Source organism: Salvelinus alpinus, chromosome 10, assembly GCF_045679555.1.
Source record: "Salvelinus alpinus chromosome 10, SLU_Salpinus.1, whole genome shotgun sequence".
Taxonomy (NCBI): Eukaryota; Metazoa; Chordata; class Actinopteri; order Salmoniformes; family Salmonidae; genus Salvelinus; species Salvelinus alpinus.
Window position 1 is genome coordinate 26,127,765 of NC_092095.1, and position 23,203 is coordinate 26,150,967.

Genomic DNA, 23,203 nt, shown 5'->3' on the forward strand with positions numbered 1-23,203 from the left:
TGGCCTCTCATTGAAAGTGCTGTATCTCCCTCATTTTTCAGAGTAAAAGCCTGAAACAATGCCTAAAGACTGGCCACATGTAGAGGAAGCCATAGAGCTCGTGAACTGGTTCCTAAGTCTTTGTATGGTGGATAGGCTTTCAATGGAAAAACAGCCTTTCAAAATAATAGTACTTCCTGGTTGGATTTTCCTCAGATTTTTGCCTGCCATATTCTGTTCTGTTATACTCACAGACATTATTTTAACACTTTTGGAAACTTTAGAGTGTTTTCTATCCGAATCTACTAATTACATGCATATCCTAGCTTCTGGGCCTGAGTAGCATACAGTTTAATTTGGGCACGCTTTTCATCCAAAATTCCGAATGCTGCCCCCTACCCTAGTGAAGTTTTAAGATTTGGTACCAGTTTCGACAGCATTTTCTCCTCTGCATCTACTATATGTCCTATTGATAAGAATCACTTATTCCCCGCTTCCCTAATAGATAATGTTTTCTCTTACTGGACAATGAAAGGTATTAAGTCCTTCCAAGACATGTAAATGGAATTTTTTCTAGTTTTCCCAACCTGGCCTCTAAATACTATTTGCCTCCATCTCACTTTTTCCGTTACCTTCAGATTAGGCATTGTGTCTCCTCCCAATTTTCTGGCTACCCTTCTCCACTCCCTTGCCAATCCTGGGATGGCATATTGACGCTTACTTCAACAGAAAGCAGTCATTTCTCAGATCTATCTGTGTATTATGTCATATGACAAACACTCCACCAACAAAACTAAATCTGCTTGGCAACGAGAAATGGGTGTTGAATTTATACTGTAGTGGGATGAGGCGATTTGTCTTGGTCTCATACAATTTAAGGTTTAACATAGAGTGCATTTTTCCAAATCCAGATTCTCTGAAATATATGTAAATGATGAGTGTGATAGATGTCATGTCTCACCATGTGACCTTTGTCACATGTTCATTCAATGCTCTAAACTACAAAATTACTGGGATTCTATTTTTAAAAATGTATATGAGGTGCTTGAAATTAACCTGCAGCCATGTCCCCTGGTAGCTGTTTTTGGTATTCCATCCTTATCAGCTCGGCATAGAATTCTTCTCCAGTGGAAGTCTGCTCACCCCCCCCTCTACTTCGCAATGGCTCAACGATGTAATGTTCTTCCCAAAGCTTGAGAAAATGAAGTATTCTCTCACGGGTTCCAATGATACATTTGTTAGAAAATTGCAACCATTTATATCATGCTTCAATGGCTTGCAGAGGCTCCCCTCTGATGAGATGCTTTAAGGTTTCCCCGTAGGTATTTCCAGTAGTCATTACATATAAGGTACAGTCATCAATATAATGCTATCCAGTCCAAGCAAGTTTGGTGGATGTGTTGTGTGGAGGCAGGGCAGTTGGGATATGGTAAAATCTTTGTACTTACATTGATGAACATTTTGTAAAACTTGAATAAAAATATATATAACAAAAGAAACATGTATGGTTGAATGTCACCATGTAGCTAATAGATACTCCATTGTCAAATTCGTGTTGATGAGAGGAATCACTTGAAGCCATTGTGTCTGAAGATCACTGACGTCATGATTCGACCTTGTTTTTTTCCGAGTTCCCAGTTGTTTTGAAAGCACCATAAATCCAGAGAATGCCAGACTTTGATGACACGATTTGATGACAACGTTTGTCCACAAGAAGGACCGCCACACCACGTTCAAGTGAGTACAGCACAACAACGGTGAGTCCCAAAAATATGTCTGCTGCATAAATTATGTAATATGCCAGGAAGATATGTATACAGTAGCTAAGAAAGTAATGCAAAGTGTATATTGTGTACCTGTTAGTAGCCTATGTGTCGCACACTAAAAATGTGGTCCCTCTCCTCCTCAGAATGTAGCCTACTGTTTTTGGTGGTGCACATGTAGCCTATAGCCTGCTTTAGAGAAATGGCATTATCGAATATTGTAAGAGCTTTCATTGTCTGCTTATATGCCCCTGTTATTTATCATGATGTTGGGTCTGTAACCATGTTTGCCAGTGACAGTCTCTTCCCATTCAAATATTTTTTGCCAACAAAAAGTTCAGTAATATGCCTATGTAATTCCAGTTGATATTGCACGTGTTGTTTTGTTTGAGCAATGCGTTTTCTGTGCAGTGGTATATTGTCTATAAAAGTGGATCCTCATGATTGTATTTTCCTTCCTTTTCAGACCACATACAGTGCAATCGGAACGTATTCAGACCCCTTGACCTTTCCACATTTTGTGACCTTATAGCCTTATTCTATAATTCATTAAATTGTTTTTTTTCCTCATCAACCTACACACAATACCCCAAGATGACAAAGCAAAAACTGTTTTTTAGAAATGTCTGCTAATTTCAAAAAAATAAAAAATACAACTGAAATATCACATTTACAGTACCAGTCAAAAGTTTGGACACACCTACTCATTCAAGTTTTTTTCTTTTTTTCTACTATTTTCTACATTGTAGAATAATAGTGAAGACGTAAAAACGTCGACCCTTACATCTCAATTTGGTTGAGATCGGGTGATTGTGGAGGCCAAGTCATCTGATGCAGCACCATCACTCTCCTTCTTGGTCAAATAGCCCTTACACAGCCTGGAGGTGTGTTTTGGGTCATTGTCCTGTTGAAAAGCAAATGATAGACCCACTAAGCGCAAACCAGATGGGATGGCGTATCGCTGCAGAATGCTTTGGTAGCCATGCTGGTTAAATGTACCTTGAATTCTAAATAAATCACAGATAGTGTCAACAGCAAAGCACACCCACACCATCACACCTCCTCCATGCTTCACGGTGGGAACCACACATGCAGAGATCATCCGTTCACCTACTCTGCGTCTCACAAAGACACGGCGTTGGAACCAAAAATCTCAAATTTGGACTCATCAGACCAAAGGACAGATTTCCACCGGTCTAATGTCTATTTCTCGTGTTTCTTGGCCTAAGAAAATCTCTTCTTCTTATTGGTGTCCTTAAGTAGTGTTTTCTTTGCAGCAATTCGACCATAAAGGCCTGATTCACGCAGTCTCCTCTGAAGAGTTGAGGTTGAGATGTGTCTGTTACTTGAACTCTGAAGCATTTATTTGGGCTGCAATTTCTGAGGCTGGTACTGTAACTCTAATGAACTTATCCTCTGCAGCAGAAGTAACTCTGGGTCTTCCTTTCCTTTGGCGGTCCTCATGAGAGCCAGTTCCATCATAGCACTTGATGGTTTTTGTGACTGCACTTGAAGAAACTTTCAAAGTTCTTAAAATTTTCCAGATTGACTGACCTTCATGTCTTAAAGTAATGATGGACTGTCGATTCTCTTCGCTTATTTGAGCTGTTCTTGCCATAATATGGAGTTGGTCTTTTACCAAATAGAGCTATCGTCTGTATACCACCCCTTCCTTGTCACAACACAACTGATTGGCTCAAATGCATTAAGGACAGAAATTCCACAAATTAACTTTGAACAAGGCACACCTGTTAATTGAAATGCATTCCAGGTTATGGAGCTGGTTGAGAGAATACAAAGAGTGTGCAAAGCTGTCAAGGCAAAGAGTGGCTACTATGAAGAAACACTTTTTTGTTTACTACATGATTCCATATGTGTTATTTCATAGTCTTGATGTATTCACTATTCCACAATGTAGAAAATCGTAAAAATAAAGAAAAACCGTTGAATGAGTAGGTGTGTCCAAACCTTTGACTGGTACTGTACATAAGTATTCAGACCCTTTATGCAGTACTTTGTTGAAGTACCTTTGGCAGCGATTACAGCCTTGAGTCTTCTTGGGTATGACACTACAAGCTTGGTACACATGTATTTGCGGAGTTTCTCCCATTCTTCTATGCAGATCCTCTCAAGCTCTGTCAAGTTGGATGGGGAGCGTCACTGCACAGCTATTTCCAGGTCTCTCCAGAGATGTTCGATCGGGTTCAAGTCTGGGCCCTGGCTGGGCAGCTCAAAGACATTCAGAGACTTGTCCTGAAGCCACACCTGTGTTGTCTTGTCTGTGTGCTTCGAGTCATTGTCCTGTTGGAAGGTGAACCTTCACCCCAGTCTGAAGTCCTGAGCGCTCTGGAGCAGGTTTTCATCAAGGATCTCTCTGTACTTTGCTCCATTCATCTTTCCCTTGATCCTGATTAGTCTCCCAGTCCCGGACGCTGAAAAACATCCCCACAGCATGATCCTGCCACCACCATGCCTCACCGTAGGGATGGTGCCAGGTTTCCTCCAGACATGACGCTTGGCATTCAGGCCAAAAAGTTCAATCTTGGTTTCATCAGACCAGAGAATCTTGTTTCTCATGGTCTAAGAGTCCTTTAGGTGCCTTTTGGTAAACTCCAAGTGGGCTGTCATGTGCCTTTTACTGAGGAGTGGCTTTCGTCTGGCCACTCTACCATAAAGGCCTGATTGGTGGAGTGCTGCACAGATGGTTGTCCTTCTGGAAGGTTCTCCCATCTCCAAAGAGGAACTCTAGAGCTCTGTCAGAGTGACCATCGGGTCCTTGGTCACCTCCCTGACCAAGGTCCTTCTCCCCCGATTGCCCAGTTTGATCGGGCTGCCAGCTCAAGTAAGTCTTGGTAGTTCCAAAATTACGGACAATTCCTTCGACCTTATGGCTTGGTTTTTGCTCTGACATGCACTGTCAACTCTGGGACCTTATATAGACAGGTGTGTGCTTTTCCAAATCATGTCCAATCAATTAATTTTACCACTGGTGTACTCCAATCAAGTTGTAGAAACATCTCAAGGATGATCAATGGAAACAGGATGCATCTGAGCTGAATTTAGAGTCTTTTTTATTCTAGAAACCTGTTTTCGCTCTGTCATTATGGGGTATTTTGTATTTTATTAGGATCCCCATTAGCTGTTGCAAAAGCAGTGTGTAGATTTATGAGGGAAAAAAATATTTTAATACATTTTAGAATAAGGCTGTACCGTAACAAAATGTGGAAAAAGTCAAGGGGTCTGAATACTTCCTGAATGCACTGTAAGTCTAATAAAATGTTGTGTAGTGGCTTTGCTGGCATGCATTTGCCCCACCAAGATTTACATGCTAAAATCGCCACTGTTCAGGAACCACACCTGTGTGGAAGCACCTGCTTTCAATACATACTGAACAAAAATGTAAACAATTTCAACGATTTTACTGAGTTACAGTTCATACAGTATAAGGAAATCAGTTAATTGAAATACATTAATTATGCCCTAATCTATGGTTTTCACATCACTGGGCAGGGGCACAGCCATGGGTTGGCCTGGCAGGGCATAGGCCCACCCACTGGGGAGCAAGGCCCAGCCAATCAGAATGAGTTTTCCCCACAAAAGGGCTTTATTACAGACAGAAATATAATTAACTGTCCGGATGGCTTGGTCTCAGACGATCCCGCAGGTTAAGCAGCTGGACGTGGAGGTTCTGGGCTGGCGTAGTTACAAGTGGTCTGCAGTTGTGAGGCCGGTTGGACATACTGCCCAATTCTCTAAAACGACATTGGAGGCGGCTTATTGTAGAGAAATGAATATTCAATTCTCTGGCAACAGCTCTGGTGAACATTCATGAAGTCAGCATGTCAATTGCACGCTCCCTCAAAACTTGAGACATCCGTGGCATTGTGTTGTGTGACAAAACCGCACATTTTAGTGCCATTTTGCCCCCAGCACAAGGTGCAACTGTGTAATGATCATGCTGTTTAATCAGCTTCTTGATATGCCACACCTGACAGGTGAATGGATTATCTTGGCAAAGTGTTAAATGCTCACTAACAGAGATGTAAACACATTTGTGCACAAAACGAGATAAATAAGCTTTTTGTTCATATGGAACATTTCAGGGATCTTTTATTTCAGCTCATGAAACATGGGACCAACACTTTACATGTTGTGTTTATATTTTTGTTCAGTATACTTTGTGTACCTCATTTACTCAAGTGTTTCAGTTATTTTGGCAGTTACCTGGCTTATAGGCCATGTGGCTTATATTATGTCTAAAAGAGGACAGAGAGGATAACGTAACTGATCAAAAGACAAGCACAATATCTTAAACATTTTTTTATTTTTATGTTTAATAATCACATCACTAATTAACAATTAATCACAATAAACACTTCTTTCAAACCAAAAATGTAAATTCAAAATGAATGAAAAACAAAAAAACAAATTCTGCAAATGACAAATTCTGCAAATGACATAAGTCTACTGAACACATTCCATTTGTTTCTGCATGCTCTTAAATAGGTGTGTTCTATGAGTACACTTGCACATTGGGTGTGCGCTAGCGGTAGAAGCAGATCTATGGAGCTCATTGTAGCATTACCGGAAAGCTCTAAGTAACACAAGCCAAACCTGACAACTACTGTTAGTCTTACATAAGGGTGTGTTAGGGCGCGGACGTCTCCATGACACTCCAGGACAGAGTGTGTGTGTGTGTGTTTCTGTGTGTGCGTGCGTGTAGGGCAAGGGCAACAATATTCCTAAATGACAGATATGACCTGACTTCTAATCCCACTTCCTGCTTTAACAGGAAGCCCTGCACCACAATGGCATGTTATACAGTGCAATTCTACACATTAGTTTCAATTCCTTCCATGTTACACGTATCTTGTTTTCAAATCAACGCAAGAAGGTCACTGTTACCTACAATGTCAAAATCACATCTGAAGGTCTACCTGTAAATAAGAGTATTTTCATTTCTTAAGACTGGGGTTGTGGGGATGGACAAAGGTTATGTGAAAGTTAACAAAACTCTTACAATTTGTGAAAGAAACACTGTTCAATAGACAGCAATCCACAAACTGGACCAGACCTCATTATGCCTCCCATGCGTATAACCCTTCAAACACTCCCCACTGACCCAACCACCATGTCGCTATGGGAACACAAGATAAATACAAAAGTGTTGCATCTATAGAACATTATATCTCAATAACATTCTTCCACTTCAGCTGCCCTTTTCTTGTAAAAAAAGGCAGACTTGCTCAATAACAATAATGATACCCCTTACTATTAAAACTGTTAAAGACATATTAACATAAAAGCTGTACTTAACATCCTTATTACCATCATTGTTGTTTTCATATCGTTTTTTCCCCCCCTGTGGCGAAAGTGTATAAAACAGTAAAATATCTATTTATATACAACCGTGTGCAATCTCAGAGAGAACATCCCAGTCAGTGTGGTAAGTCAGGATCAGGGGTAATATTGACATTTCACTATCAGATGAGGATCGTGGCACCAGAGGTGATACTACGATCCACCTCAGCAGCCGTTCCTCTTACAACAATCACTGCTGTACTACAAAACCGCTCAAATATCAATATCTACAAACCTCTCCAATTTTAAAATAACATCTTGTTGATAACAATAAAATGTATTGACCATTTTCTTAAAACATTTAAATGGACTTATATTGGCTCTGGGTATTAGGCCTATTCCACACATCTCAATAGATTGTGATTTAATTTAAAAACATTATTACAACCTCTTTTAAACAATATTTCATGGATATCCTAGGAACAAAATGGGAGTAAATCCGTGTGTGGAGAGATAGCTTTACCTTTCATCAAATACACATTACCATCACAGTGAACCCTCTTTAATATATTCAAGAATTTAAGGTCATTTTAATAGTTTCCATATCTCTGATTTAAGAGGATATTAAAGTAGGCCTACATCTTGATGTGAATTAGGGGGGAATCATTCCTCAAAAAGAGTACCTGGTGTACTGTCCTTATTTTGAGCTCAACACATTTAAAAAACATGACGAACTTATAGCTGAATTATATAATATACCAAACTGCAATAGAATTTAGAATCAAATTGACAGCCCCCAATTTTCTTCCTGCCCACTGTTAAAAAAAAAGAATATACAACACCGACTATTTGCCCCCAAGGACAAATATACTGAACCATAACACTGCAAGTTATAATGCACATAGGCTTTCTGCTCTGGGCATGATATTACCTGGCCATGCACTAAAAAGGCAATTGGAGGCAATTGTTGGATACATTGCTACAAGTAAAATAAGCCACATTGAATGTTCCACTGCCAACAGCCTGACAAAAACAAGTCCTTCAGCAGAACCTCTTATAACTGTCAATAACACTTTACCAGAACCCTCAGAAAACAGCTGAAATGGGACAACAAGCAGGACTGGTCACAAAATACGATCATTCTAAATCCTAATCAAACTACAGTGCCACCATGCGGTTTCATTTTCAACTATGACATTCTGTCTGTCTGTGTCACTCCAGGGACAAGGGTCCATCAGCTTGAGCTTCCAGCCCGAGTCCCATCCCAGTTTCAGGTAAGCAGGACAGGAGGCACGTACAGTACAAGACACATCGCTCCACCAACCTCCGAGACACTTTCCTTCACATAATTCATCTTAACATTCTATTACTCTCTTGAACTTTCCTAGACAGCACTATTCTGACACATCACATTGTTGTCTTAACACACTGAAGGGGACACGTTTTTACGTCACTACGCCTCAGTGTTCGCTGTCTCCCTTTTTATCTGTCTTCGTCTTCATCTCCCTTGTCACACCCAAAGCCCTAAACGGAGTCGCATCTTCATGACTGTGTGCCTTTGTTTCGAGAAAAATATATGTGTGTGTATTCAAGAGGATTTCTGAGCCCTGTTGGTAAAGAGACCATCCACCGTATTGCTTACACGAGAAATAAAACGAAAGAAGAAAACAATGAAACAAACCTTAAAACTAAGCTGATGAGGAAAATAAACTAATGTAAAAGTAAACAAAACAGAACGCCACAGCTCATTGTTACAGTATTATTCAATCAAACACCATCACAAACACACAATTTAAAGAGAGTTAAATAGCCTACAGTCTACTAGTTTACTAATATTTTGTGAGTGCTCTTTTACATTTTTTTTTTTTAACCCTTGGACAGTGAAAAAGAGGGGTCTGGACTCTGGGTACATGGATATGAGAGAGGAGGGAGGTGAGGCAGTGAGTGAGTAGATGGTTGGTGAATAGTGAGTAAATTAATCAATGGTTATTGGGAACACACCACAGCCCTACATGCTCACAAGTAAAAGGGCTCTACACACATATTAGTCTGCGTACATAACCCGCAGGTGAGTCTAGGAAGGTTTCCCATTGGGGGTGTCTATGTGAACCAAACAGGTGTGTTCAGGGCTGGCGATGCCTGGTAGATTACTCTCACTAAGACGGCACTAGGACGTACTGTAATACTGGATAAGACTGATTTTTTGCTACTGTACGCTGCAACTGCCATGTTATGCTCTTGGAGAGGTGAGGAAACATGAATTAGACTTCACAGTTAACATGGCAAGCCTCCGTTCCCCTCCCAATGTTATCCCAACCTGCTTGAAGCTTGGTCTACTGTATGTACAATGTCAGCTCATCCAATGGGAACACAGGACAGCGGTAGGTAGGTAAGCGCAGGTTTAGGCGTAGTAAGAGAATGATACATGAGTGAGGTGTTTGGATGTGGGATTGAGGGTCATGACCTGAGTCCTGCTAGCGTGCCGTTGCCGGGGGGGGGGGGGGGGGGAGCAGCGGGGGTAGCCAGCAGAAGTCAGGGAGTCGTTGAGAGAGACGCTGCGTTGTGGGTGTGAGGGGTTGTCTCCCGGGGCTGGCCAGGTTATGATGCCGGCGCCGTGGTCCGTGCGAGAGCGGGCGTTCTCGCGGAAGTTGAGCTTGAAAGACTCAATCTGCAGCAGGAAGTGTGGAAATGGGACCGAAAGAATGGGAAAGAGGAGAGGAGAGAGGAGTGGGGGACATAGGAGATGTTGAGGGGGTTAAGATGAAGAGGGTAGAGGGATAGCACAAAGAAGAATTAGAAGCCTGTAAAATAAGAAGTCAAAGGTAATGGGGTGGTCAGGGACATGTAAATCACAAAATAAATACGAAAGTCTCAAAGTCATTTAGATAAGAGACCATCTCTGCTTCTTTTGTATCCAAACTTGCCCCTTCATAAGGCCCCTCTCCAGACCAGACAACCATAAAGCATATTTGGGTTGAAAACTGAGGACAGACAGTATTTGGGAGGCCTTATATCAGCTCACATCAAGGGATAGGAGTCTGAGAGAATGAGGAGTGGGACGCAGCCCTAGTGGAGAGAGGACAGGCAGGGGACTGTTCGGTTTGGATGGCACACTTACTTGTCTCAGGGATGCGCGAGTCAAAGCCCTGGGGGTCATGGATGCCCTGGCTTCCGCATGGGGCACCCTCCTTCACTCCGTTCTCCTGGGCGGGGCTGCTTGCCTGCCCTGGCACCTTGGCTGAGGCATCACTGGAGCGAGCCCCATTTTCCTCTGCCATCTCCTGGGCTCCCTCAGCCTAAAAATGCATACAGTAGCAGGGTGTCAATTGGGTGGGGTGGTTGCAATGGAATGGAAAAAGGGGTTGCAGTGTGTGTACAGTAGGACAGATGGGATATTAACTACAAGCGTACTCAAACAAAACATGGTAGGCGCTGAGGATGTCTTCAATGCTGGAAATAAAAATGGTAGAAAATCATAAAAGCTAAAACAAGACCAGTGGTCTGACGGTATCAAATATTGTGGAAAATAAAGAGCTATATTTACTCAAACATATTAGATGAGAGCTAGCTTTGGATGTGGAATATATTCTTCAGCTATATTTAATCATCTGATTATTTTTTGTTGTTGAATAATAATAATTATAGTTATCTTTAGACAGGGGCTTATGTGTCCAGTAGCTCTGGATACATAAAACAGATGTCTCTAGTTCACAAAAAGACCACAAGGGAAGGGATAAATGACTAAATCCAGGGGAAGCTAGATGGTTTGGTAAACGTGTGTGTGTTTCAACACTACACATCACCCACACCATTAAACCCTGGGTTTTATCACCATTTTCATTCAAAAGAAATGTGCATACCTAAACCATAGAGAGCACCAAAATAAATATGTTTTCATGGATTGTGCAAGTGTTGCGTATACTGCTGGTGCAAGCTGAAAGGTACTGTATGTGCAGGCATCTTATAACATCTCTGAAATAGTCATATAGTATGTGTCCAAAGAATGTGATTGAGGACCAACTGAGAACATGTCAATATGTGTATGTGTGTTCATTATCAACTGTGTACAGTATGCATTGCATGCAGAAATATCAATATTCATTCACAGTGCCAGAGGAGATGAACGGTGCATCCATGGAGATGCTGGTCATGTGACTGATAAGATGGACTTCATTCTTTGAGTGTTGTTATGAACACAGTGAGGAAAGAGCACAAACATGGATAAATGCAATGCTATGCTTTCCCCCGCATTGCCCCTCTCGCTCTCTCTCTCTCTGGGAGTGTTTTGTAGTTGAGAGGCCGTGTGGAGGGCTCTGTCCTTACTTATTTTCTTGATTCTTTCCTTGGTCATGCTATAGATGGTGCTGTAGCTGAGGCTGGGTCTAGTCCTGCTATAGATGGTGCTGTAGCTGAGGCTGGGTCTAGTCATGCTATAGATGGTGCTGTAGCTGAGGCTGGGTCTAGTCCTGCTATAGATGGTGCTGTAGCTGAGGCTGGGTCTAGTCATGCTATAGATGGTGCTGTAGCTGAGGCTGGGTCTAGTCATGCTATAGATGGTGCTGTAGCTGAGGCTGGGTCTAGTCATGCTATAGATGGTGCTGTAGCTGAGGCTGGGTCTAGTTATGCTATAGATGGTGCTGTAGCTGAGGCTGGGTCTAGTCATGCTATAGATGGTGCTGTAGATGAGGCTGGGTCTTGCTATAGATGGTGCTGTAGCTGAGGCTGGGTCTAGTCCTGCTATAGATGGTGCTGTAGCTGAGGCTGGGTCTAGTCCTGCTATAGATGGTGCTGTAGCTGAGGCTGGGTCTAGTCATGCTATAGATGGTGCTGTAGCTGAGGCTGGGTCTTGCTATAGATGGTGCTGTAGCTGAGGCTGGGTCTAGTCCTGCTATAGATGGTGCTGTAGCTGAGGCTGGGTCTAGTCCTGCTATAGATGGTGCTGTAGCTGAGGCTGGGTCTAGTCATGCTATAGATGGTGCTGTAGCTGAGGCTGGGTCTAGTCCTGCTATAGATGGTGCTGTAGCTGAGGCTGGGTCTAGTCATGCTATAGATGGTGCTGTAGCTGAGGCTGGGTCTAGTCATGCTATAGATGGTGCTGTAGCTGAGGCTGGGTCTAGTCCTGCTATAGATGGTGCTGTAGATGAGGCTGGGTCTAGTCATGCTATAGATTGTGCTGTAGATGAAGCTGGGTCTAGTCCTGCTATAGATGGTGCTGGGTCTAGTCATGCTATAGATGGTGCTGTAGCTGAGGCTGGGCCTATTCAGGTTATGCTAGTGGATGAGGAGAGTATAGTGGGGAAGGGCAAGCGACTAGGGGTGTTGGAGGAAGGTGTCAAGCGGAAAATGAAAAAGGGGGAGAAGAAAGGAGGTGGGAGGGGAGAGGCTGGTGTAGTCAAAGGCACTAAGGAACCTTTGCCTGGTGCCGGGGGGGCCCAGCTAGAGAGAAAGGGCAGGTGGTCAGGATGGGAGATGGAGATGAGGAGGAGGAAGGTGAGTCTGAGGATGAGGAGATCGCTTTCTTTTCAGACTCCTCCTCAATGGGTCCAGAGCTGACAGTCAGTCAGGCAGAGGGGTCAAAGTACAAGGTTAGGGAACGGTCAAGGTTCCTGAATGATACTGAAGGGAAAAAGGTTAATCTTTAAGCTTTTTTTTGTGATCCGGTAAAGTTTGTAAGATCAGTACAACACGCCAGAGGTGTGGACTCGAGTCACATGACTTGGACAAATATGATGATTTGCAACTCGACTTTGATTCAACACCAATGACTCGTGACTTGACTTGGACTTGAGCCTTATGACTCGAACAGACTTGATACCCTCCCCAAGCCCAAATATTAAAAATGATGCTATTAAAAAAAGTGTGCAGCGCATCAACTCTTCATTTAACGGATTACAGTTTGAATCGGACAGCAGCCAATCAAATTGTGCCAGCTGAGAAAAAGCTGTGCGGGCAGTGCAGAGGAACGTTGGTGGGTGAATTCAGATGGAGCCCTTGGAAAGATGATACCCCAAATTATTATTTTCGGATATAAAGACGACGCTGTATCAACAAAAAACGGATTGCAACTTGCAAAACATGCGGGAAGAAAATTACAGACGGAGGCGCAACAATTTCCAACTTTGTTCGACATTTGAAGCTGCACAAAGAACGGTAAGTCGCGGATAATATAGCCAACAGCTATATATTTTATTACTTTACTAGTGTATCATGTAGGCTAACGTAACGTTAAATCAATGAGCCTCCACACAGTCAGTCAGTGCAGGAACGTGATCAATGCATTTTTTTTTGGTAGCCTAAATCCTGCCTGATGTTCCTAAAACAAGGTTGGGCGATTGTGTACAAGCCTACATCACTATTGGGGGGGGGGGGGGGCTACCCATGTATTTCCATGGAAATATAACGTTTATTTGGAAAGTAATATATATATAGATATTTTTTAAAAGCATTCATGATTTGCGTAAATGTAATATACTAACTATTACTCTGGTTGAAAATATGAAATTCTATTACATTTGAAGAACACATTATGACTTGTTTAGGACTCGAAACTCAAAGTTAAAGACTTGAGACCTGACTTGATACTTGACGGTCTTGACTTGAGACATGACTTGGACTTGTCTGTCTTGACTTGGGACTTGAGTGCTAGGACTTGAGACTTACTTGTGATTTGTAAAACAATGACTTGGTCCCACCTCTGAAACACGATATGAAAAATGAGGGGCATGGTGTCCTCTCACTCAGGAAATGTTTTAGGTTGAGGAAGTGGGTCACAACCACCGTGCGTAAGGGTCTACCTTCAGATGCTGTTTAGATGAATAGTTTCTTTCTGGCACTGGGGCTTTTTGAGCTTTGTTATTGGTCTCTTTCTTTGCTGGCTTGTCTCCCACTTCTTATGGAGACTCTTTGGCTAGGCTCGCTTAATATAAATGGTGCCAGAGATGCGGGTAAGAGGAGTCTGTTGGGTGAATATTTAAAACAAAAAAAAGTACAGGTGTTGGTTCTGCAGGAGACGCATAGTGATGTGGTGAATGAAGTCGATTTGGACCTCTGGTGGAAAGGGGCAAGTGTGTTGAGCCATGGAACAAATGTTAGTGCAGGGGTGGCAGTCCTTTTTGCACCAAGTTTGGTCGTAATAATTTGCTCCTCCAAGGAGGTGTGGAGGGGTAGACTGCTTGTAGTAAAAGCAGAAATTAACAACAGGGGTTTTGCCCTTATACATGTGTATGCGCCTAACACAGGGCGAGAGAGGGGGCATCTGTTTGGGTGTCTAAGAAACTCACAGGTAGCGCCTGAGGAGATGCTGGTGGTAGGCAGGGACTGGAACTGTACAATGGATTTTTACCAAAGATAGAAATGAGGAGGAGCCTCATTCAGGCTCAGTGCGGGTGTTTTTATTTATTTTATCCTTATTTTACCAGGTAAGTTGACTGAGACCATATTCTCATTTACAGCAACGACCTGGGGAATAGTTACAAGGGAGAGGAGGGGGGGGGGGACATCTTAAAGCAGTTTGATGTAGTGGATGTTTGGAGAACTAGACATCCCAACACAAGACACTTTACATGGGTGAAGATCTTTGGGGCTAGGGTGAGTACAGCCTGACTAGATCGGTTTTACATGTCCAGGAATCAGAGCAATAGGCTGTTGGGCGCTACCATTCTGCCGGTGGGTTTTTCGGATCGCCACATAACCATGGCTGAGCTGTCTACTTCACCAGGGCCTCGGCAGGCATCATATTAGAAGTTTAATGTAAAGCTCTTAAAAGATGCCACTTTTTTCTCAGGTTTCCAGACTCTTTTGAGAAAGGTGGGGGCAGCGAAGAGAGGAGTTTCTCTGAGTCAATGGTGGGATGTGGGAAAAGTCCAAATGTGTCTTTTCTGTCAACAGTATACAGCTCTCTCATTCTCAGGCTAGGAGAGTATTGGAGGAACTCGAGCGTAGTATCAGTGATGTGGAGGTAGAGCTGGTGGGGCAAAGCAATGTAGGCCCCCAGGCTAATTTGGCTGAATTACATAGGGACCTGGGCAGTTTTTTCCAGGTTAAAGCAAATGGAGCACTTTTAAGAGCTAGGTTCTCCATGCTCAAGGAGATGGATGCTCCCAGCTTCTCCTTCTTTGGTTTGGATTGTCTGCGGCTGTCGGATGGGCGGGTGACCTCTGTGGTGGGGGAGATGCCGGAGTGGACTGTGGAGTTTTCTACTGAGTTGTATAGGGCACAACTGTGTGATCCTATACGTGTTCAGGTTTTGTTTGCAGAACTCCCTAAGCGCTCTCTGGCACAGAGGGATGAAATTGACATTCTCCTGTTGTCCGATGAACTGGCAGAGGCCATAACCCAAATGTCTACCGGGGTCGATTGACCCTCAATTCTGGGGAAATTCTGGGGAATAATTGGACTGGACTTCTTTTGCGTGGGGGTAGGAGAGTTGACGATGTGCTGCCGTCGGGTGGCTCTAACTCTCCTGCCCCCCCAAAAAGGCCTGTGGCATTGCTCTGTGCGGACTAGAAGATATTTGCCAAGGTCCTCGCTAAAAGAGTGAAGTCCCATCTGGACTCTATAGTATACATGGACCAGACATATTGTGTACCGGGATGCTCAATCACTGACAACTTCTTCTTAAATCAGGGACATGTTGGACTTGTCGAGAGTCTCTAAGGTGAAATTTGGACTGGTCTCTAGACCAAGAGAAGGCTTTTGGTAGAGTGGCCGATGTCGAGACCTGTCGAGACCTGCCGAGGTATCTGTTCAATGTGATGTCTGTGTTTGGGTTTGGGGAAAGGTTTTGGCTTGTGTGAAGATGTTGTATGCTGGGGCGTCACATATGGTCAAGTTCGGAGGGGGGCTCAGTAGACCAGTCTTGGTGAGGCGGGGCATTAGACAAGGATGACCTCTATCGGGGCAGTTAAATACACTAGCCATTGAACCTTTTTTAGGGCCTCCTACGCAGGAGACTGCAGGGAGTGTGATGGACAGGCATAGTAGTGTCGGCATATGCAGATAACATTTCTGTGATGGTCAGGGATAGACAGGATATGCAGGCACTAGAGCTTCGTCAGCTAAGGTGAACTGGGGCAAGAGCAAAGCTCTTATGTGGGGCATGGAGGGAGGAGTGGGTTGTAAAGGGCTTAACATTTTGGGGGTGTACCTGGGCTCGGAGAGGTGGGTCAGGAAGTACTGGGAGGTGTCAAGATTGGCCAGATGGAGGTGGCTCCTGTCTCAAGTGTCATATAGAGGGAGGGTGCTGATAATCAACAACCTGGCGGCATCCTCCCTGTGGCATAAACCCCCCGCCGGTCTGCTCGCAGACCTGCAACACAAGCTGGTGGATTTGTTCTGGTCGGGCCATCACTGGCTGAGGGCAGCAGTGTTGTACATGTCCGTCAACAAAGGAGGACAGGGCCTGGTGGAACTGGAGAGCAGGGTGCCTGCATTCCCGACTAAAGGCGGCGCAGAGACTGCTGTACCATACTGATGTCGGCTGCTGCTGATGAGGAGAGCTGGCGGATTAGGGATGGACCGGTAGCTTTTCCTCATGAGGCTGGAGAGGCTGAGTACAGCAGGTCTCTCTGATTTTTACTCTGCAGTGCTGAGGGCCTGGCAGCTACTAAGGCCTACACGAGAAGGGGGTGTGGATCCTGGGCTGTGGGTCAGGGAGGAGCCTATCTTCCACAATTCAGCCATCCTTTTGAGATCAGTTCAATCGGCCACCCTGCAGAAGCGGCCGATGGCAGCGGGTTTACTAAGGCTGGGTGACCTGCGGCTGCTGGGGGAGGAGGGGTGGAAAACCCTGGAAGTCCTGGCACAACAAACAGGTTTACTGGTTTACTAACATCTCTTACGCTGCTAGAGAGATTCCTGGGGGAGGTCCAGGAGGCACTGTCTGAGCCGGTAAAGAGGGTGTTTGAGCGGTCAAAGGGGGAGGGATCACCAATGTTTCCCCCACTGCAGGTGACGGCAGAGACTGGGGACTGGCAAGGGGGTATGGAGGACTTGTTAGATTTAACACTCCGAGCCTGGGGGAGTTTGAGTGGGTGGAAGGTAAAGTCCTCTACAACCTCTGCATTAAGGTAAGGAACATTAGGAGCCCAACAGTGTGAAGGCACATCAGTGGCAGGGGGTATGTGGGGCGGAGAGTATGGTGGGTCCCCAGTGCCAAAGAGGTCAGGGGATCACCAGTGGAGGGTTCTACATGGAGCCATGGCCACTAACAGCTGGTTGGCACGGGTCGACCCAGGAGTCGGACAGGGGTGTCCTTTCTGTGTCATGAGTGAAACTGTGCATCATGTGTTTTCTGTGTGCGCCAGGTTAATGCAATTCATGTCTCTGTTGGAATGTCTGTGTGAGAGGTTGTGGGTGGAGTTTACTGTCAGGATGTTTATAATGGGGTACAGGTGTTCAAATAAGGAAAAGGCCAAATGTGTGTTGTTGAATGTTCTGTTTGCTCAGGCAAAGTTAGTTATTTGGCTAACAAAGAGGAACAGGGTCAAAGGTGGGGGGATAACAGACCCTTTACTATTGTTTAATGGGATGGTCTCTGCGCGCCTTAGGGTTGAATTTGAGTTCTATGAAATTATAAATAGTGTGGCGATGTTTCAGGAGATATGGTGTGTTGGGGAGGCCGTCTGTACAGCTGGGGAAGATGGGTTGGATATACGGTTGTAGAAGTGGTGAGGTTTTGGTTATTGTGATGTGGGATGTGGTTTTGTATCGTGGGGTAAAGGACAAGGTGAGTACGCAGCACAGGGGATATTTGTTTTTTTGAAGGGGGTGGTGGTGGTGAGGATTTAATGAAATGAGGATGTATCATTAAAGAAAGTCTCGCTCGCTCTCCCTCTCTAAACTGTGGGGAGCGACACTTTCCACAGACGGTATTGTCCACAATGTATTGTAATAACTTACCGTACCTGTGCCATGCTCAATGGCTATCTTCACTAAAATGTTTTTCAGAATGCTATCACTGTGGAGATCACATTTCCAAGTTGTTTTCTGGACTCTACCATTTGACACAGGCTGAACATCTGATTTGATGCACCAGATGTAATAGACTATACTGGGGACAGGTGTCTGACAGTAAACTGTCAGTGTGCAAGTAGGACTATAAAGCAGTCACTCAGTGTGAGGGTCCTTCGTCCAGTGACCTCACCTTGATGTTGCCACCGCCGGGCTCGTGACAGAGGTTGTCCATTGAGCCCACTTTGGACTTAGCCTGATCCTTGTAGTTCACTTTCTGGGACTCGGTCTTCACATCGCCGCCCCCTACAGGACACACAGTCAGTGGGACAGCATAGACAGTACACACTGCACAGGTCCACAGAACAGAGATCAGTTGTTGTTTTGCTTAATCATTATAATCATCTTTGGTAGTCACATTTGAATGGTCCTTAATAACATCTTGAGCATATAATGACAGTAACGTGCTATGGTCAATAAAACACATAGAAACATACACAACACATGCATTACAGTGTACATTCAGTATGGCAACTCAACAGGTCTACCGAAGAGGGCCTTTACCAGGCTTGTGTTTGATGTTGGCCTTGGAGCCACACTTCGATGTCACTTTGCTTAGATCCACCTTCTTGTTGAGTATCTGTACCTGTAAATACACATTAGACCCAGTTACACACACAGAATAGGAAATGAATGGCAACCAGTCAAAGATCCATGACAGCCATCTTCTTCGCCATGCAGTTGAACCTATTCAGATTTATCATTAACCATCTGTTCTTGGGGAAACTCATGTACTGCCCCATTTACTAATGTGTCCACCGCATACAGTAGCAGCACGAGTACAACCAATCAAAGGAGGAAGTCTGCATAGAGAGCCAATCAGAGTTGAGTGTCTGGGCAGGTCAGAGGTCAGACAGGTAAGGGTGGTGTTTGATTGGTGTTGAGTGAGTTAGAAACAGTGACAGGGAGAGTCTAAGCCAGTGTTTCCCAACTCCAGTGTTTCCCAACTGTAGCCCCGGAAAAGCATGTCAACTAATCATCAAGCTCTCAATGAGTTAAATCAGGTGAGTTTATCTGGGGCTACAACAAAAATGTGTGCTGTTGGAGGGACTGGAGTTGGGAACACTGGTCTAAGCCATGGGCAGTAGCAGGTACTACGGAGGAGGGTTAGCTAGAGATACCATGCTGTCCAAAAACCACATCACACAACAGCCTCTTATTGCCAAGGTCCCCCCCCCCCCCAAGAAAACAGTGATTAAGAGTGACGTCTTAAAAGCGTTCGGTGGTGTCATTCGGCAGGAGCGACGCTTTCAGGCAATGACCGTGCCAGTGTCAAAAGGGGGCAGCACTGTAGCATTTCCTAGACTAGAACCAAATCTGTCAATGATAGAACCGTGACTCAGACCTTTTGAGGTCTGCAGAAGTTGTTATTTTTTGTATGAGTGAGGTTCAGCCTGTTCCAGTGGAGTCTTCAGAAGATAAACCCCCCCCCACCCGCCCCGAGCTCTTTAGTGGTCATGACGTGCGGCCGGCCGTGTAGGGTTGGGGGCCATTCAAGCTAAGCCGGAATCCGGTACTAACCTTCCCTCCACCAGGAACATGCTTGATATTGTCCTTGGAACCCAAGCGTGAGGTGACGTGGCTGAAGTCCAGCTTTTTGGAGACTATCTGAACCTACAAACACAGCATAGAGCAGGCAGAGAGGAAGAGTAGATTCACTGTGGGGGTTAGGGTTAGAGGGAGGGTGGGGTGGGGGGCGAGCTGTGACGAGGAAGGAAGAGAGGAGCGCAGAAGCATCTAGAGGCCACACACAGACGTCTATTGACACACGCATGCGGGTCCCACATCCACACCTGCCCTTTGAAGATGCTCAATTGCTACGGTATTAAAATAGATTATTGAATCAGGCATGTGAATGTATTATCACGGTGATGGTTTCACCTGTAATGTATTGTATGTTGGTGCTAACGTGTGTTGTTACAGTGATAATTACTATAACTGTGTCTGACTGCAGACACAGTCAGACACAGTCTGACTGTGTCTGAATTATGATATTGCTATGCATACTGTATGCCCTTTTAATGGGCTTAATGACTGGCTGAAGTTAATGTCTCCGTTTAAAATTCACTTTGGTGATATCCTGCCATATTGACACATTCATACTGGTTGGCACATAGACGGACAATCGCACAGGGACAACATGACATTGGTACCATGAACCCACAAACCCAGTAGTTAGATTTAGACAGGAAAATTACTACATTTCATACAGTCCATTAGACATCTTAGTTAGAAATCACTGTTGACAGTTAAGCAAAGGAACCACACATACACAGACAAACAGATACTAGGCAGTAGCAGGCTTAAGCTCAGATCCTTGACAGCCATAGGAGTCCTCTGGGTATCATTATGTTGTGGCAATTAGGGGGATGGAGAGCTTTAGTGGAGGGTGTGACGGAGCAGAACTCAGAAAGTCTCTCCGTCTGGATCCTCCGTCTACAGTGCAGACATATGCTACTGTACAATGACTTATCACAGCCCTCCAGACCCTACTTTGCCACAGGGTAGGCCAACTTTAATACTTTGCTTTAGGTTCAGGACAATTTTAAAACCAGGGATATACAGTATTCGTATTGCTGTCAAGCAACATTGTTAATATGGACTCTTGGCTCTCTGGGTCTGGCTTGCGTTACTGTATGAAGTCTTGTGAGGAGAGAGATTGTAGCAAGGCAGTGTGTTAGTATGCTTAGCGCTCTACTACGGATGTGTGCCTCCCCTCCAAGGGTATGCCATCCGATCTGGTATCTCATTGACCATTCTTCCATATCTACTGTAAACAATAACCTAACTAAATGTTTTTGAGGTGAAACCTAAGACGCAACATAAATCAGAACGATTGTATTTCAAACGCATGATTCTTCTTCGGGTGTGGTCCGCTTCCACAAAACCTCACGTTGATGCTGGTAACTCCAGAACTGTCTGGCTGTAAACACATAGTCACCAGTGCGCAGTCTCCATTGCGCACCAGTATGGTGTCGGTTGGTCGGTGAGTCAGTCAGTCACCTAAACATCTGCTTTAGACAGCTGTCCGTCAGTCAGTCCATGCAGTGAATGAGGGATAACCAGAGATGAGTGAGTGTATGTGTTTGTGAACAATGAAATATGGCAATAAAAAAAACCTGTAAAACCACAATATTTTAACCTACAAACAGAGGTCAGATGAACAGCTTGGAGGAAATGTATCTCACTTTAGAAGAAAATGACAAGAGGATAGAGAGACAAAGAATGAGAGAGAAAGGGAAAGAGAAGAAAGAGAGATTGAGAGACAGAGCGGGTGAGAGACAACATAATGAGACATATACAAAGAGAGAGACAGAAAGTGAGAGTAGTGAACAGAGGGTGAGGAAGAGAGAGATATTTGAAGAGATAGGGGTAGATATGGGGGGTGAACTCACTTTGGCCTCGCCGGTCTCTTTGGAGGAGGAGCCTTTGGCCAGGGCGTCGCTCCTGCCAGAGACCTGGGGAGACAAGTCCCACCCTGGGTCAATACAACACACAGGACACAGGGCAGCAGGAGTCCGCAGAACTACCTCTTCTATTATAATGCTGTATCCAAAACAGCAGGGCTCGGTTTATTTCAGAGAACAAAGAAAATCTGCACATTGACATGCAGTTTGGGGTCCATCGCTCAACATGTGGCATCATATGTCTTTCAACGTTGTTATTGGTAATTCCAACGTTGGACTTGGTTATTCCAACGTTGGGTAATTCCAACGTTGGACTTGGTTATTCCACCATGTTGACACTTGACAGTAGAAGTGAAGGCATAGTGTATCTGGCTAAAAAGCGTGTTAGGAGGACTTATAATGTATAAGGGGTTTCAGCCAGGAAAAAGGAAGTGAGAAGTAAAGTAGTGTATAGGTGGATGTAGAGAATGGGGTGAGATGTCAGCATGGGTGCAAGATGGTGAATTGAATCAAATGGAGATTTATGGAGGAAGTCACTGAGTTAACTGAAGTTAACTGGGAACTATTTTGGATCGCAAAGGGTAAAATATGAGACAAGCTGGGACCAGTTCTCTGGGAGAAGAAACTAGGAGGGGTTGTTAACAGGGAAAGCTCTGCTACAGGATGTGGCATTAGGAGAAGTGCACTATGGGAAAATACCGTGTTAGCTGGGGCTTCATCTACTGAATATAACCTGTCTGAGGGAGGCAAAGCCATTATTAGACCAGGGGTGTCAAACAAATGTTGCTCCGTGGGCAGCATTCAGTCTTCAATGAGATCTGGAGGGCAGCACTGAAAATTGGTTGTATTTCCTTGCCGCCAGAATTTGCAAAAAATAGTCCTCTATCCATCGTTTTTGATTTTCCGATGCTCCCTGACAGTCATTTCGGTGATTATTAGTGAGCTGGTTACAGTCAAGAAACTGTATGAATGTAGGTCCATTCTCATTTCCACACAGTTTCCATTACATTTTAGCCATTTTAAAGTATATTTAGTCATTTTAAAGTATATCAAGTTCATTCCCCCCCAAAAATGATTTGTTCTGTTAATTTATTTTTACTCAAACCACCCAAGGACCGGATAGGACCCCCGGGTCGTATGTTTGACACCCCTGCATTAGACTGTGAACACTATCACTACAGAGCCCTACACAATATCATAATGACATTGTCTGTAAAACAAGCCCATCTGTGAAACAATATCTATTTTATTAATATAAGAACTAATGTATAAAACACAACCTGACCAATAAGCCGTGGAAATATTAAAGCGCGTAGCCGCATAAATTATGCGGGTATCCTCATCTATCACTGATGCACGACCCCTTACCTTCCCCCCTCCGGGCTGGTACTTCATGTTGTCCGTGGAGCCGATCTTGGAGCGCACATTGCGAATGTCTGGTGCGGGGGCTGTGCCTGGGCGGGAGGTGGTGCGCGTGGCGTTGGCACTGCCCGTGGTGGAGGTGGGACGGGGGACGCGGGGCACAGACGGCTTCTTCTCTGATACTGTGGAGGAGGAGGGGGCAGGTTTGGTGGTGGAGGGGCGAACACGGGGGGTGGCGCTGGTGGTGCTAGCTATAGAGCTGCGGGTGGTGATGGTCCGGGGCCGGGTGGAGTCTGCTAGAACGGAGGGAGGAGGAGGAGAAAAGAGGACAATAAACAACCAGGTAAGGAAGCCGTTTAGATGCAAAAATACTTCAACTCA

The 23,203-nt window shown here is 44.5% G+C and overlaps 1 protein-coding gene across 9 annotated transcripts in view; it reads right to left on the reverse strand.

Moving 5' to 3' along the window:
* Nucleotides 1-9,570: 9,570 nt before the first annotated feature.
* Nucleotides 9,571-23,203, reverse strand: part of LOC139531811 (microtubule-associated protein 4) — a 113,226-nt gene continuing 99,593 nt past the window's right edge. For 4 of the 9 annotated variants that reach the window (XM_071328668.1, XM_071328672.1, XM_071328665.1 and 1 more), the window contains 7 exons: nt 22,829-23,118; nt 21,449-21,511; nt 19,575-19,667; nt 18,558-18,639; nt 18,187-18,299; nt 10,162-10,339; nt 9,571-9,844 (listed from right to left, as the gene is read on the reverse strand). In XM_071328668.1, coding sequence (XP_071184769.1) covers nt 9,837-9,844; nt 10,162-10,339; nt 18,187-18,299; nt 18,558-18,639; nt 19,575-19,667; nt 21,449-21,511; nt 22,829-23,118 — 827 coding nt within the window. In that variant the 3' untranslated portion in view covers nt 9,571-9,836. The remainder of the gene's footprint in view (nt 9,845-10,161; nt 10,340-18,186; nt 18,300-18,557; nt 18,640-19,574; nt 19,668-21,448; nt 21,512-22,828; nt 23,119-23,203) is intronic. The other 5 variants (XM_071328666.1, XM_071328667.1, XM_071328669.1 and 2 more) reach the window with 5 other exon arrangements.